The sequence below is a fragment of the Scardinius erythrophthalmus genome, assembly GCF_964197995.2.
Source record: "Scardinius erythrophthalmus genome assembly, chromosome: 22".
NCBI classification, from domain to species: Eukaryota; Metazoa; Chordata; class Actinopteri; order Cypriniformes; family Leuciscidae; genus Scardinius; species Scardinius erythrophthalmus.
This window is the reverse complement of record NC_138242.1, coordinates 4,321,153-4,336,404: the sequence shown is the minus strand read 5'-3', so window position 1 is coordinate 4,336,404 and position 15,252 is coordinate 4,321,153. Positions and strand designations below refer to the sequence as shown.

The 15,252-nt window shown below is 37.6% G+C and overlaps 1 protein-coding gene across 2 annotated transcripts in view; it reads left to right on the top strand.

Moving 5' to 3' along the window:
- Positions 1-14,261, top strand: part of LOC308682498 (uncharacterized protein) — a 31,128-nt gene extending 16,867 nt beyond the window's left edge. For both annotated transcript variants that reach the window (XM_081352245.1, XM_081352246.1), the window contains 11 exons: positions 1,007-1,144; positions 1,335-1,449; positions 2,826-3,024; positions 4,811-4,952; positions 8,451-8,606; positions 8,699-8,754; positions 9,396-9,571; positions 10,042-10,442; positions 13,392-13,488; positions 13,570-13,750; positions 13,836-14,261. In XM_081352245.1, the coding sequence (XP_081208371.1) occupies positions 1,007-1,144; positions 1,335-1,449; positions 2,826-3,024; positions 4,811-4,952; positions 8,451-8,606; positions 8,699-8,754; positions 9,396-9,571; positions 10,042-10,442; positions 13,392-13,488; positions 13,570-13,750; positions 13,836-13,990 (1,816 nt within the window). In that variant the 3' untranslated portion in view covers positions 13,991-14,261. The remainder of the gene's footprint in view (positions 1-1,006; positions 1,145-1,334; positions 1,450-2,825; positions 3,025-4,810; positions 4,953-8,450; positions 8,607-8,698; positions 8,755-9,395; positions 9,572-10,041; positions 10,443-13,391; positions 13,489-13,569; positions 13,751-13,835) is intronic.
- The last annotated feature ends 991 nt before the right edge of the window (positions 14,262-15,252 follow it).

The window sequence follows — 15,252 nt, the reverse complement described above, 5'->3', positions numbered from 1 at the left end:
TAAAGTGTATGTTGCCGCTATTGCCGCACATCACGATGCTGTTGATGGTAAGTCTTTGGGGAAGCACGACCTGATCGTCAGGTTCCTGAGGGAAGCGAGCAGACTGAATCCTCCTCGCCCACTCTCTATACCCTCTTGGGATTTGTCTCTGGTCCTTTCGGCACTTCAGAAACCTCCCTTTGAGCCTCTGCAATCAGCTGAGTTAAAAATCCTGTCCTGTAAGACAGTTCTCCTGGTATCAAGAGGGTAGGGGACCTGCATGCATTTTCGGTCGACGAATCGTGCCTAGAATTCGGCCCGGATAACTCTCACGTGATCCTGAGACCCCGGCCCTGATACCTGCCCAAGGTTCCTACCACTCCCTTCCGGGACCAGGTAGTGAACCTGCAAGCGCTGCCTTCGGAGGAGGCTGACCCGGCCCTGGCTTTCTCTGTCCCGTTCGCGCTCTGCGTCTGTACGTGGACAGAACGCAAAGCCTCAGGACCTCAGATCAGCTCTTCGTCTGTTATGGAGGCCAGCAGAAGGGAAAGGCTGTCTCCATGCAGAGGATGGCCCACTGTATAGTGGATGCCATCGCCTTGGCTTACGAAGCCCAGGGCGTGCCCTGTCTGCGTTCATTGGCTCGTTCTGTAGACACTCGAAGTTGATAGGGCTCCCTGAAGTGATCCCAATTACGTCGTCACGTAGACGTTACGTCTCCCGTTCCCTCCTTCAGGGAACGAGGGTTACATTAGTAACCGAGACGTTTCACTGCATTGTTAAAGAGGGCAAGCTCCACCGTTCAATTAATGATAAAACTGATTGTGACTCAAATCAGGTCAGAGGACTGGTTTGTCATGATAGATCTAAAGGATTCATACTTTCATATATCCATACTATCAACACAGGAAGTTTCCTCAGGTTGCTTTCGTGTGCGAAGCTTTCGACCTGGCATTGTCACCTTGCTCATTCACAAAGTGCATGGATATATATAATGGAACATTTTATTATTAAAACTCTCTTTCAGTGACTCTGGTTGCTGCTGGGCAAATAATGTTCATGATGTCCGTGAATTGACACTTCATAGTCTTGTTGACACAAGACAACGTTCAGACACTCAGACTGCAAACAGGTCCCCTGTTTCTGCAACAATACCAAACATAAGGTTTGTGCTTTTAAAATACAATTTATCCATACACTTGTCCTACAGCTTTCTGGACTACTTGATTCTGAGTGGTCTACTGCTAACCTGAAGATCAAATATGTTTGTGACCCCCAAACTGTACAATATATTTCACCGTTGTCGCTTGAACAATCAAGAAAGTATTTGCGTCTTGATAATGGTCTTTCCTCAGGGTTCCTCAGAACTGTTTTCAGCATCTTCAGCTGCTGGCCCATGACCCAGATGGAGATAATGTGAGATGCAAGTGCCCATCTTGCCATCAACAGCCAAACATAAATCTTGACGAGGTAACAGTTTTGAATGATGAACTCCCATGAAAAGTTCAGATACATATTAAACAGGTAAATGCACCGTGGCAATTTAAATAAGATAATTTCAGTACTGTGGATGACAGAAATGTTGAATATAATAATAATATTACAATTTCATTAAATGTTGACAAGTATAGATTACAAACATCCATTTAATTAATAACAATTTTTGCCAGTATTTCTGTATGCTACATGTTAATAGACCTTAGCCAGGGTAGCGCCATATTTAACTTTTGACAGGAATAAAAATGACAGGGCCTGCATGTCATAATGGAGAAGCTGTTTAAAACGTACTGGGCGAAGGGAGCAATGAAACACAACGTAATTTTCTCATTATCTTCACCCGCAGTGCAGCGTCCATCATCCGTTCTTACAACATGAACTTCTTATTACTGCTGTTAATAATTGTTGCAAATAAACATACATTTTATAATGAAGTTTTTAAAATATGCGTTATATATGTGTGTGTGTGTGTGTGTGTGTGTGTGTGTGTGTGTGTGTGTGTATTCCCTCTCTACTCTCAACTTTACGATTGGCCGTCTCTTTTTTGGACCCTGCATGTAGTCACATTTACCTAATGCATCTAAACACATTTCTACCTATGAAACTTTCATATGAAATGTATGACAAAAATGTCTGTAAAATCACTAATGGACTTGTGGAAGAGCTCTTCATTAAGGGATTCAGAATTCTTTCATTTGGAACATCCCAACAAATAGTGTCCCCTCACACAAGAGCGCAAACACGCAGTTTAAAATCCGCCCAGTGTGTTTCAATAGTTCATACTGTTGTTTAACAACATACCGATTGTTCAGCTGATGAAACGTCATCCCGAAAAATACTTTCAGTTGTACTTTTACTTTAAACAATGCGTGCCATTGTAAAGACTACATCTATCCCTCACAGCCTCATTTATTTGTGTGAAATTCAATATGGCGTCTAACCTGACTAAAGTCTATGCTAAATAAAAAATAAAATAAAAAAACACTATAAGAACAGACCTGTGACCCATTTTGGCTAATCTTGTATCTGGTGTATCAGTTAATATGCTTTAACATCTTGACAGGAATGTAGAACATGTTTGATCTATTCATGTCTATGAATAATCTTAATCTTTAACATTTACCCACATCAGGAAATAACATAATACTGATACTATTCAATCTGATGCGTGATCAGCCGTGACTGACTATTAACAGACTTGCTGCCCGAAGCACTTCAAATCATATTTCCAATGTCTTATAGTGTAGTTTATTTTTCCATGTTCGTCATTTTTACATTTTTTTTACATTTTTACAATTTAAATGTTACATTTCAATGCACAAACAGTTTTATTATTATTTTTTGTCTAGGACTCGTGCACTCTGAGCAGTAATGGTACACTGGACTTGGGACTGCATGTTTTTGAGTTCACAATGGAGGATTATCCTGTATCAAACATCACTTTGACAAAAGAGAATGGGATCTCCTCTGCAAGAAATCCTTATAATCAGACCGCTAACATTGACTCAACTCCACTCAGTCAAGTGCCTCTGCAGTTTGGAGTTGAAAGTGAGTGAGAATAATGTAGATCAGTGGTTCTCAACCTTTTTTAATCCCATCCCCCATTTTCCACAACACATTTTGAAAGCCAGAAAGTGACACACTAGTAGTAAATTACGTATCAAGATACCAGAAGTTTTAAGAGCTGAATATTTTTCGCTGCATTGCATTTACACTTCCAGTTGTTTGTGATTAACTGGATAAGGATTATTATTTACTCAATTTCAACCTGAAGATACCAGGTTGAAGATACCAGGTAATATATATATATATATATATATATATATATATATATATATATATATATATATATATACTTAAAAAAAGAAGTATATTCTTAGAAAAAAAATGTGCATTACTTTTCCAGTTCTAGAAACCACACTGGTAACACTTTACTTAAAGCCTTATTCCATGCTTTCTCTGAATACTCGATTCTGATTGGCTGGAAGGTGTGCATTAAAACTGTTTACTGCACAGGTAGTTCCAGTCAGTTTAATCACTGTTCTATTAAAACACTGTCCTTAAGACTCGACTCGCACTCGACAAAAGACTCCAGACTTGACTCAGTTTTCAGCTTGTGAACATCTCTGTTATGATCTCATGAATAATTGTAACCACAGTTGTAATCTATTCCCTGTTAGACATTTAGAAAGTGCATTAAAACATGACAAAACACTCATTTCAGATGTACCCTACAAATCTGCAAATATTACAATGCATTTTAACTTGGATTACAAATATCTAATGCATTATAACATACATTATGACTAATTTTATAGTACATTATACATAAAGGCCTCAAGTATAGTGTTCCCATCACACTTTTAAAATTATAATTAATATATATATATATATGTTTTTGGTCCATAGAAAGATAGTCAAAAGGGTCTAGTATTGTTTAGAATTTCACTGTATGGACAGCTGAACATCCTTGAAAATATCTTCTTTTGTGTTCTGTTGAAGAATATATATATTTTTTTTAAAAGACATGAAGTTATATAAAATTATGTTTCTCTATTAGCAGCATTTCATAATAGAGTTCCAGGAGTAAGAATTCTACATAGGGAGATGATTTTTTAACAAACTGTTTAATAGCAGAATTTATGGTGGAAATACTACATTACCCATGATGCTGTACAGAAACTTCCACCAATCAGAGCACTGTGACAAGATAAAAACACCATAAGAGCTCTTTAGCCCTGCACACTCCCATGAAGCACTGCGAATGACAATCAAGTTAGTCTCCCTATGATCTCAAAACGCGTAAGTATTTGTATATATGCAAATATTGTGTAATAAACTTAAAATATATTGTTTTTAAATATTTATATTAACATTTTAATTGTGTAGTTTTATATTTCTCCATTGTTTTTAAGTCGATCATGCTGTTCGCAGTGCATCATGGGATTGTAGTTCTTACTATCACTAAAGACATAAGTACACAGCCTTATACTTTTGTATTTTTGTCCGATTTTCAAATACTTTTTTGGCTTCAAATCAAAGTTTGTAAAGTTCATGTTCATGGCTGATAATGCTTTAATAATTACTTTTTTTAAATCCCTATAGGGATCCCTATCCCTATTATAAATCCCTATATAAAAAAATGCTGCATCTATGCTGCATTCTATTAGAAACATGTGATAAAATACAAACTAATTGAACAAGATTAGTTTGCTGTCAAAGACTAGTCTTGAATGAATAAGGCTTTAGCAGTAGTTTTCATGTATTGTGTTGCTCTAACTCACTGTAGTTCTGTGCATTTAAATAATTCTACTCTGTTTCCACTGTTTTGTAGTCCTAACACCAGTCCACAGTTGTGTACCAGGGGTGAACAGGCCAAGTTTACTGACACCAACTCCCTTGCATGGAGATGTACAACATGCAGCTGTGGGACGTGTTCACATTATCACCCTCCGTGCCCAGAGCTCGGGCAACAGGTCTGAAATATGCATTGACCAAAAATTTAACAAAAAGAAATTCTGCCACAACTTCCCTGAACAGGTCCAAATTTCACTCTACTAACAAATGCAATTTTGTATAAATTCAGAAGATCTATCAGATGCAGGCCCGATTCTATGAGGGTGCTATGGGGTGCTAAACATCCTCAAACAAAAGCAAGAGCACCCTCAGCCACAGTTGATACTGAAATAATCTCATATTGGCGAAACAGATTTGGCAAACACTCCAGTGCTTATTTGTGTTTGTGCTCTGGAGAGCATTGAAGGTTTCTATTTATTTATGTTTTTGCAGCGCTGAGCAATGAAGCTAATCACAGACATATCTGTTGAGCTCTTAATGTGCCCCTATTACGGATTTTTGAAAATGACCTTTCATGTAGTGTGTAGGCTAACATAGCTCTAAGTGAATGAAAACATCCTGCAAAGTTTTAAATCTGAAAGTGCACCGTATATAAAGTTAGTGTCTTTCAAAAGTAAGAGTCGACTCTGAGTCAATGAAATGAATCGTTCATAAGCCATTTTGTTGTGACGTCAAGACGAAACATAAGCAAATTGCCCGGCCGCTTATTGCGCGTGCAGACACCAGGGAAAACTTGAACCTCAAACTTGCAGCTGATTCCTGTGGATACTGGACAGCATCATGTCGAGAAGACGCTGTGCTCTACAATGTGAAAGTAAAGCCAGTTTTCTTTCACTGCCCAAGGACGAGCATGTGAAGAATCAGTGGTTAAAATTAATCTTTTCCACGATATCACAGCAGTATAATCCTAAACTTTTGCTGTGTTCCCTTTATTTTACTGACGACTGCTTCTCAAATCTCGGAGTTCAATGCAGGATTCGCAAACTTGAAAGCCATCTTAAAAGATGGTGTTCAAAATACTTAGTTTTGAGTTTTATATTGTGTTGGTCTCCTGCTAACTGGCTAACTCACGATATCACTGTCTTATTCAAATACTTCTGCTAATCAGCTGTGGGCTGATCACTATTCACTAATCACTATTACCTAAAACTGTGTCTATTAATGCAGATTGTCTGTCGTTCTCACTACTTTGAGGAAAGATTAAGCATGAAGCAAGATTTGTTTTACCAACGTTTGTTACATCAGTCATTCACACTAGAGCTCGGCTAATGTATGCACTGTTATTGATACAGTTTCCACATGTTCACCGCAATAAATTAGAAAAATACTCTGTAAATAAATAAGTACAAGTAAAATAATCGGTTTGTTGATGGGCACACACTTGTTAATGCTGATGTTGAGGAATTACAGTTGCAACATCTCATAATGTACCTCAAACTGAGTAGCGTGTCACTGAGAAACGTCCTGCTCGAGTTGTTCTTGTGATGGAGGTTCGGGTTGAATTACTAGTTCTTCCAGTGTTTCATCAACGGACTCGCGCTCGCATTGATATCGTAAAATCGACGTCATTGTTGGTTACTGTCTTTAGTTTACGGTGTAGGAAGCCTCAGAACAGCTGGCATTGTTATGGCAATGGGCGTTTTTGTTTTCAACGAGCGCTTTACACGGTAGACCAATCACAACAGACTGAGCTGTCTGGCCAATCAGAGCAGAGTAGTTTGTGGAAAGGAGGGATTTAGAGAGATTTATTCAACTGACGAGTCGTTTGAGAATCATGCATATTATGAGAAAATGAAACTGATGCTAAAGATCAAAAATGTTTTTTGACCTTTGATGTATGTAAACCTGTTTTAGGAGACTCCAAAACAACATTAGGAAAAAGCACAATAGGGGCACTTTAAACGCAAATGGCCAATCAGAGGTTATGTTCAGTGTAGAGTTTTGCACACTTGCAAATTCTATCATTATAACAAAGTGAAGACACAATGTAAATAAGATATTTACTGTGCAGTGTAGACAGCTTCTTTGATTATAACAGAAGTTTTCGAAACTTTTTGCAAGTGCAGCAGAACTGAAGTGAGTGACAGTTTTCTATTTCTATTTGAATAAAGGTTTTGTTTTTCATGCTGCTAAGAGGACCAATGGCCACGCACACATTTAAATGCGAGATTTACTCTCGAAATGGCAATTATTAACTTAGTGATAACCACAGCAATGGATGCGACAAACCTATGATATGTCAAAAATACAGCCATACCTTAGATTAGGGTCCAATTCTCACTATTAACAACGACTTTTGCCTCAATAAACTCCTAATGGTTGCTTATTAATAGTTAGTAAAGTTAAGTTTAGGTATTGGGTAGGATTAAGGGATGTAGAATATGGTCATGCAGAATAAGACATTAATATGTCCTTTATAAGTACTAATAAACAGCCAATATCCCAGTAATATGGATGCAAATAAGCAACTAGTTCATAGTAAGAATTGGACCCTAAACCAGGGGCGTAGCCAGAATTTTATTTTTGGGGGGGGGGGCATCTTAAAATGAAGGGGCAACTAATATATATATATATATATATATATATATATATATTTTTTTTTTTTTTTCGTTTACATGAATCTACAAGGGCGATTATAAAAAGTGTCAATAATGTCATCTTACTCAGCAAATATATGAAGAGTTTGGTTCCAAAACGTGACGTTAAATATACATATATGATGGAATTGGTGACCCTGTGGTGGTTTCTGCGGTGGGGAAGAAACGTAAGCCATCGAAATCTAATCATTTAGGCTACTTGAGGAGATTAAGAAGATGAGGCACGCGGGAGGAGGAAAAATGCTGGCTGTTGCTTGTTCTCACATGACAGCATCAAACTTCTGTCACGTGTATGTGCGTTTCTGTCTCCTAGCCGCTTCACTCGCTGTCATCTTGTAGTAAGCTGAAGCAAACTCAGATGTAGATGGCTTATTTTCTCCTTCTCGCTCATCTTTTCGTGCGTAATATTGTACTTTGCACAACGCTGCCATTGTCACCGCATGAACTCTCACGCGAAGATGACAGCGTAGGTTACGCACAACACGTCAAATCAAGTTTGAAAACAGCCGCATTTTACAGCGCAGTATTTTGATTGGTCAATCTATCAATTAGACTAACACATCAACAATTTCTTATTTTTATTATTTTATTTTAAGCAATCAGAAATCTTAGGGATTGTGTAAATGAAAAAGTGGCTACGCCACTGCCCTAAACTAAAGTGTTACCAAAAATACATAGGCCTAGATGTGCATTAAGTAATGTAAGAGCAGACTTTTAGATTATAAAAAAAAAAAAAAAAAAAAAAAAAAAAAAACATTAAAATATTTGTAAAAGTAATGAATTGTAAATCTCTCACAGTACATTACTATTTGTGTTGTGGTATATCTGTGCTTCACTAGAGCACCCTCCCTAACTTCAGAAGCACCCTCAGTGATTTGATTCTGGAACCGGGCCTGATCAGATGTACAGTATATGAAGTTGTTGAAATGCTTTTTATCTCTAGATAAACCAACCAGCAGTTTTTGCATGTATCGGTTATTTTAGTAAATGTTATCTAATCTTTCAATCACTCTTGTGTAGTATCTTTGACTTCCAGATCAGTGGTCCATGGAATATGTCAAAGAGCTTGAGGAATGCAAGTCAAGGGGTTACAGAGGCAATGCTGACATGGACACCACAGGAATCTGACCTGCATCATCATGTGCCCGTGTGTTTCACTGCAGAGACACTTCAGAGGTAAAATGAAGTCTGTTCTTAAGCTCACTGAGAATTCAGGATTAATATGATTTTTTGCTTGATCTGTCATTCGTCTTTCTCTCCATAATTAGTCAATCAGAGATGAGGTGCATTGTGATCATTGTGGCAAAATCAAGGGTTCTCTCAGGTAAAAAAAGGATTTCATAAATGTCTTAATGAATGATTCTGTTAACAGTTGTTTTTGTATTGTGAAATATCTAGTTCAATCATGAAACTCTAGATGGTGCAGGCTGATATGTCCTTTACATGCAATCTGACACCATCTAGAGTTTCATGACTGAACTAGATATTTCACAATACAAAAACAAACTGTAAACTGTAAAAATCATCAACTATTAACAGTTTTTATTTTTGCTTGCAATCATATTTACTACATGGCACAAGCTGATTGGCCTCTGCTGATCTTGCAACCAATGAGATTGCTTGCTCAACATTTGAATAGTCTGGTTTAGTCTTTGCCGTAGGCTAGTCCTGCAGTGTGCTATCAGAGTACCTCTGAAACCACCTCCCCCATCTCCACCTGCCTAGATCTTCTATGGTATTTATGTGTCTATTCATGCAACAGCAGAATAATCTTACTGTACATGTTCACAGCAGTGTGACTTTGTATCTGTATCTTTTCAAACAGATTAATCCCCTATCCCGATACTATGATTTGGATTTAACAAATTCTTTTTGCATTTTTCCTCCTCTAAAAGCATTAGTAGTGCATTGATAATATCTTTTGTTTATCTTAGATCGATTGATAAATGTTTCATATCCCTCAAGGTGAAGCAGAGGTCTTCTGTGAGGATAACAGTATCAGCATTGCAATAAGCAAAGCCTCCATGAAGGGGATTGATCAAAACTGGCTCCAACTGAGAGACCCTACCTGCTCTCTTACTTCCAATGACACCCATATCCTGGGCCTGGTGTCCCTCGACACCTGTGGTACCACGGTGGAGGTAGAGATACTGTTGTCTATGTTTATTTAAATAGAATATTTGCTATGCTACTCAGCTAAATAATATATATATTCAAAACGTCCAGTTTTTAATGTATTAAGAACATCTCTTCTTTTGGTTATGTGAACGTTAGAGCGACATTCCATTCTATCATTTTGAAAAAGTTATGAGAAAGTTGTTTTGTAATTACTGAAGAATGTTATTGAACAAGTTCTGAGAACGTTCCCTTTTAGCTGATCCTTCTAATGATTAAAGGACTATCTGAGAATAATTTTGTTCTAGGAACATTATATATTCACATTATAAAAACATTCATCAAAAACAAAAAAACATCATATGGATGTTCATTTACAAAACCTTTGTTAGATTCAAAGTCATTTTAACTGTCAACTGTGAAATATTTATCTCTGTTTTTTTTGTTGTTTTTCTGCCTGATCTTTTCACACACCTGCTTCCTCATGACCAATCAGGACTCCGGAGACTTCATGGTCTTTAAAAACGAGATCAATTCTTTTGAGAATCCCAATGACGTAATCACCAGACGCAATCAAGTTAAAATCGGCTTCTCCTGCCAGTACCCCAAAGTAGCCAGTGTTTCAAACCACTACGTCAACAAGAAGTCAGACTTCATCTTCACTGAATCCAGATTTGGCACTTTTAGTTACTCATTTGACATTTTTACTGACAATAACTTCAGCACTCCAGTGGATCCCAGTCTGTATCCGCTGGAGATAAATTTGATGGATGTGCTCTACATGGGCATTGCAGCCCATTCTGCTCTCCCTGAGGTCCAGCTCTTTGTGGAGTCTTGCAGGGCCACTCCAGATGACAACCCATACAGTGCCCTCTCTTATGACATCATCAAAGAAGGGTGAGACTGCTAAAATCCTTACACTTAAGTGTGGTAAAACCTCTCTTCTATATCTGTTCCACATCAATTTTATTTTGTGGGGAAAAAAGATGTTGTCTTAACCAGACATGAAAAGTGTCTTGGTTTTCCATATCTCTGGTGTTTCGCTGTATAGCTCCGCCCACAGTGAAACCTCATTTTTCCTAAATCAACATAGTTATATATTAATCATCAAATATTCTTTGTAATGATTGACAGTAATTGTTTCAATGGAAATACAAACTAATGGAAAGTTTGTATCATGCCTGGTTAAGGGACTGCTGATTTGTTTTTGTAGTTTCGGTTCGCTGGTTTCTGATTATGTCCCTGTTTGTTTCCATGGTTACTTTAACCATCATTTGTCAGTGTAAGGGATCCACTGGAGGCAAGCTTATTGAGAACCCAAGTGCAGTTTATTACAAACATGAAGATCAGACATGAACAAGAACATATACTTACAAACAGTGGTCTACATCAGTGGTTCCCAACAGGGGGGTCGCGGCCCACAAGGGGGCCTCAGCGAGCTCTGTGGGGGGTCGCGTCGTATTTTGAATAGTTTTGAGCAATGAGCATTAAATAAAAGTCCTTAACTTTTTTCTGTTCAAAATTTACAAAATGTTTATAATGAGCGAGTTCATCATGAATCCATTTTCCAATCCGTGTTTTTGTCTTATCCTAAACCACTATGGTACACCTATAATAAGTGTTTACATTGGGACTATTTCACACTGGTTCGGATCGCTGCCGCTGCGGAGTAGCCTAGTACCTGCGTGACCCGTCATAGACGTACACAGAGAGAAGTAGTTCCGGCTACAATGTTCTTCCGAAAGACGCATTATTCTGTTAATAAACGCATGTTTATTATCACTCGTTATAGTGCCAAAAGCGTCAAAAATAAAGCCTCACAAATAACATGCAAGTATTGAGGTCCCAGACAGCAGTCATTTAGTAATAGCCTATATATATATATATTTATTTATTTTTTTATTTTTTTTACCTACACCTACCTGAATATTTTTGTTATTGCATTTCAAATAGGGCCACTTTATAGGCTACTCCTAGGCTTACGTTTTTAAATTACAAAGGGCCTACTGATGTTTTTGTTATTGTATTTTCAATATTATAGGCTATTATTTGTTCATAAACATATCTGGTTGTAGTAAACATACCGTTTGCTTGAAAACAACATATTCTGTCATCCTTGCTGCAAGTTTACAAGAGCGATAATATCATTAAATGTGAACTTGTGAAGGGGGGCCCTAAAATATTTTCTTGGGAAAAAGGGGGTCTCAGACAAAAAAAGGTTGGGAACCACTGGTCTACATGAAACAATACTTGACAGACACATGGCAAACGTGAGGGCTTAAATACACAGACTAATTACAAGACAAGGGACACCTGTGAACAATGATCAGACAATTAACCAATGACAAGACACATGGCAGGATCACATGACAAACAGGGAATCACATGACAAGACACAGCAACATGACAATGACAATGACAAAACGTGACAATCAGCTGTTTCTTATTTATTTCATTGTTATCTAAGTATTTAAGTCCTGAGTTTGGCTTTGTTCCTTGTCTGTTATTGTCTTGTGTTTATTTATACGCTGCCTTTGTTTGCTCCTGTAATTTCTGAATAATTATATTTTCATTTGAAAGACTATAGCTAATCACTTCTTCTGCTCATCCTTGTCGAGTCCATTACAAAATACCAAACCCTCAACACGAGTATAGTTAAGTGATGGACTCACCACCATTACGTCTCATTCTCATTGTGTGGAGGACGTTGGTGGAGTACTTGGGGTGGGTCCTACAGCGCAGCAGTTCTGCAAGATGTGAAACCTGTCAACGCTGCATATTCCACACATCATGAGCGCAGGCCTCCCACCTGGATCATACCAGAGTTAACTGCATTGACCAGTCCATCCCGGAGCCACTGCTTCATAGACCTGTGGTCCACGGAGCCAGTTCCCTCCTGAGTCCTTACCCTCGAACCCTCTCTGCCGGTCTTATCCGGTTGTCTAGATGCTACGTTTCGATCTGGAAACCTTCCCACCAAACTGCCTGGTCTCATCTCCTATCCTGGTCACGTCCAGTCCCCTGGATCGGTCGGCTCCACCGGTGTCATCCTGATCCTCAGCTCTGCCCCCACCATTAACTTCGTGCAGCTCATTGGCTCCGTCTAAGGCTCCCCGATCACTAGTTCGGCATGAGGTTGAGTCCCCGGATTCACCTTCGACCTCCAGGCCCATTACTCCAGATTGACCTGTCAGCCTGTCGACTCCACCCGGCTCTGTGTTTCCTAGTCTCGGTTTCCTGCTCTGGCTCTGCCACGGACTTCTGAGTCTCCGGCTGCACCTCAACCCACTGTTATTTTGAGTTTCTGTTTTGTTTCCCTTAGATCCTATATCCCTGCTCTGTTTAGTTATGGTTTCCTTGGTTTCTGATTATCTACCTGTTTGTTTCTATGGTTACTTATAATTATTGGCTTTGTCTTATTTAGTTCATTGCTGTCTCCATAGTATTTAAGTACTGTGTTTGGTTCTGTTCCTCGTCCGGTATTGTCTTGTGTTTACTTATACCTTTGTTTACTCCTGTGATTCCTGGATAATTGTTTTTCATATGATTTAAAGGGTTATAGCTAATCGCTTATTCTGCTTATCCTTGCCCAATACTTTGCAATAGTAGGGTTTCCGTGATAGTCAAGTTTCTCAGATCACTTAATCTGCAGGAAGTTGAAGATCTACTATTTGAGAATTTCTTTCAAGATTTCTCCATAGATTACACAATACATATTCATGATAAAGAATTCATGCAATCTCTTTGTGTATGATTTATTAAATATTCAGAATTAATACATTGTTTTGCTACCCTAACTGCTCTGTATAATTCTTCAGAGGTCATGTGATCATTGTGTTCTTACAGGTGTATTTTGGATGGCACAGTTGAGGTTTACCATAGCGATGCAAGAACGTATGACTTTGGGATCCAAGCTTTCAAGTTCACAGGAGGCTACAATGAGGTATTACAGAATCAAATAGTTATGTTGTAAATGCTGTTGAGTATGAATATTAACTACAATGCACTTAAATTCTGTTGACAGGTGTACATTACCTGCTCAGTAATTCTCTGTGCGGAAGGAAGTTCAAACTCTAGATGCGCCCAAGGCTGCCTCAGAGAACCCGCACGCAAACGCAGACGAGATGTGAGCAAAGAAACCGATAGGCATCACATAACGCAGGGTCCCTTCCGTGTGGCGAGACATACTCAGCATTCTGCAGCAGGTATATTGGTAAAGTCTTAAATAATAATGAGTTCAAATTATCCTGCATCATGATCTTTAATATAATAAATTCTTACTTTCTTTAGAATCAGAAAATGGTGGTTCTCTTCATATCAGTGCAGGAACCGCGGTCTTCTCAGGACTCTTTATAGTCTCCATTGTGGTGCTGGTGGGATTGTGGGTGTACAACAGCAAAAAGACAAGAGCAACTGACCGCATGTATCTAATGTCCAGCTTCTGAAGAACATAATAAATTAATTTCCAATTTTCTGTTTATGAATCTTCTCTGTTCATGTTAATTGAAAATATGATTTAAATGTGGTAAAATCTGCAATACTTTCTGTCAGACATTGTATGCCTCTAAAATGTGCACATGCATGAAAGGATTTGTGTGTTAGAAATTATTCATATTTTGATACTGTGTGTTTCAGATTCTGTCCAAAGGTAAAGACTTTTCTTCTGCTTTACAGAAGTAAATGTCTATTTTAAAACAATAAATAGCAAACAGCTGCATACTTGCCTTTGCCTAGTACTTTATTCTTTTTAAACCATTTTCTTCTTCTTTTAAAGATTGTTTAGGGATCATCCAGTAACTTGATGTATAAGTAATCATAGTGCCTATTAGGTATAAAATGACATGTAAATTTAGGACTGTTAACAGCTGTTACCTTGATGGAAATTGTACTGTATCACAAGTATAGAAAGCAAAAGTGTTTTTAAGGCATACGAAGAATAAAGTCAATTTGACTCACTTAGTCAAAAGTTTGTAAATAAAAGTCTCACTTTGTAAATAAATTAACTTTAATAATAATAAAAAAAAAATTTTTCAACAATTAAAGCTGCAAGCAGCATTTATCGGGGTTAAAGTGGTTTAAGGCCTTTAAGCACATGCATAAAAAAGATAGTGTTTTATTTAGCAAGCATGTAAACACTTAGAAAACTTAGGAAACCAAAAGTAATTTATAAAAGATCATGTAAGAGATTCAGTCAAGAATCATTTTGTACAGACATAAATAATGTATGTTGGATTGATGTTTATAAGGAAGTTAATCCTGATAATGCATTGTCAGCATTTGAAAGATTATTTTACCCTTTGGTGGACAAACATACACCTATGAAAAAATGTACTGTGAAGAATTTTAGGGCTCCATGGATTGTTAATGAGTTGAAAAACATTATGTTTGAGAGATATGTGGCAAAGGGTACAGCAAATAGAACTGGGAACAAGGAGGATTGGGACGTCTATTGCAAATTAAGAAATCAAGTAACTAAAATTAATAGGAAAAAGAAAAAAATGTTTTACAAAATTAAAATAAGTGAATGTGATTGTAAAAAAATGTGGCTTACACTCAGTGAAATAATGGATAGGAAATCAAGTGAAATTCCTTTTGATACAGGTGACTCATTTTTAAACCATATGAAATTGGAAAGTTTAATGACTTTTTTCATAAAGTTAATAAATTAAGAGAAGAAATGTTTCTTGCCAACAATGAACTGAAAGAA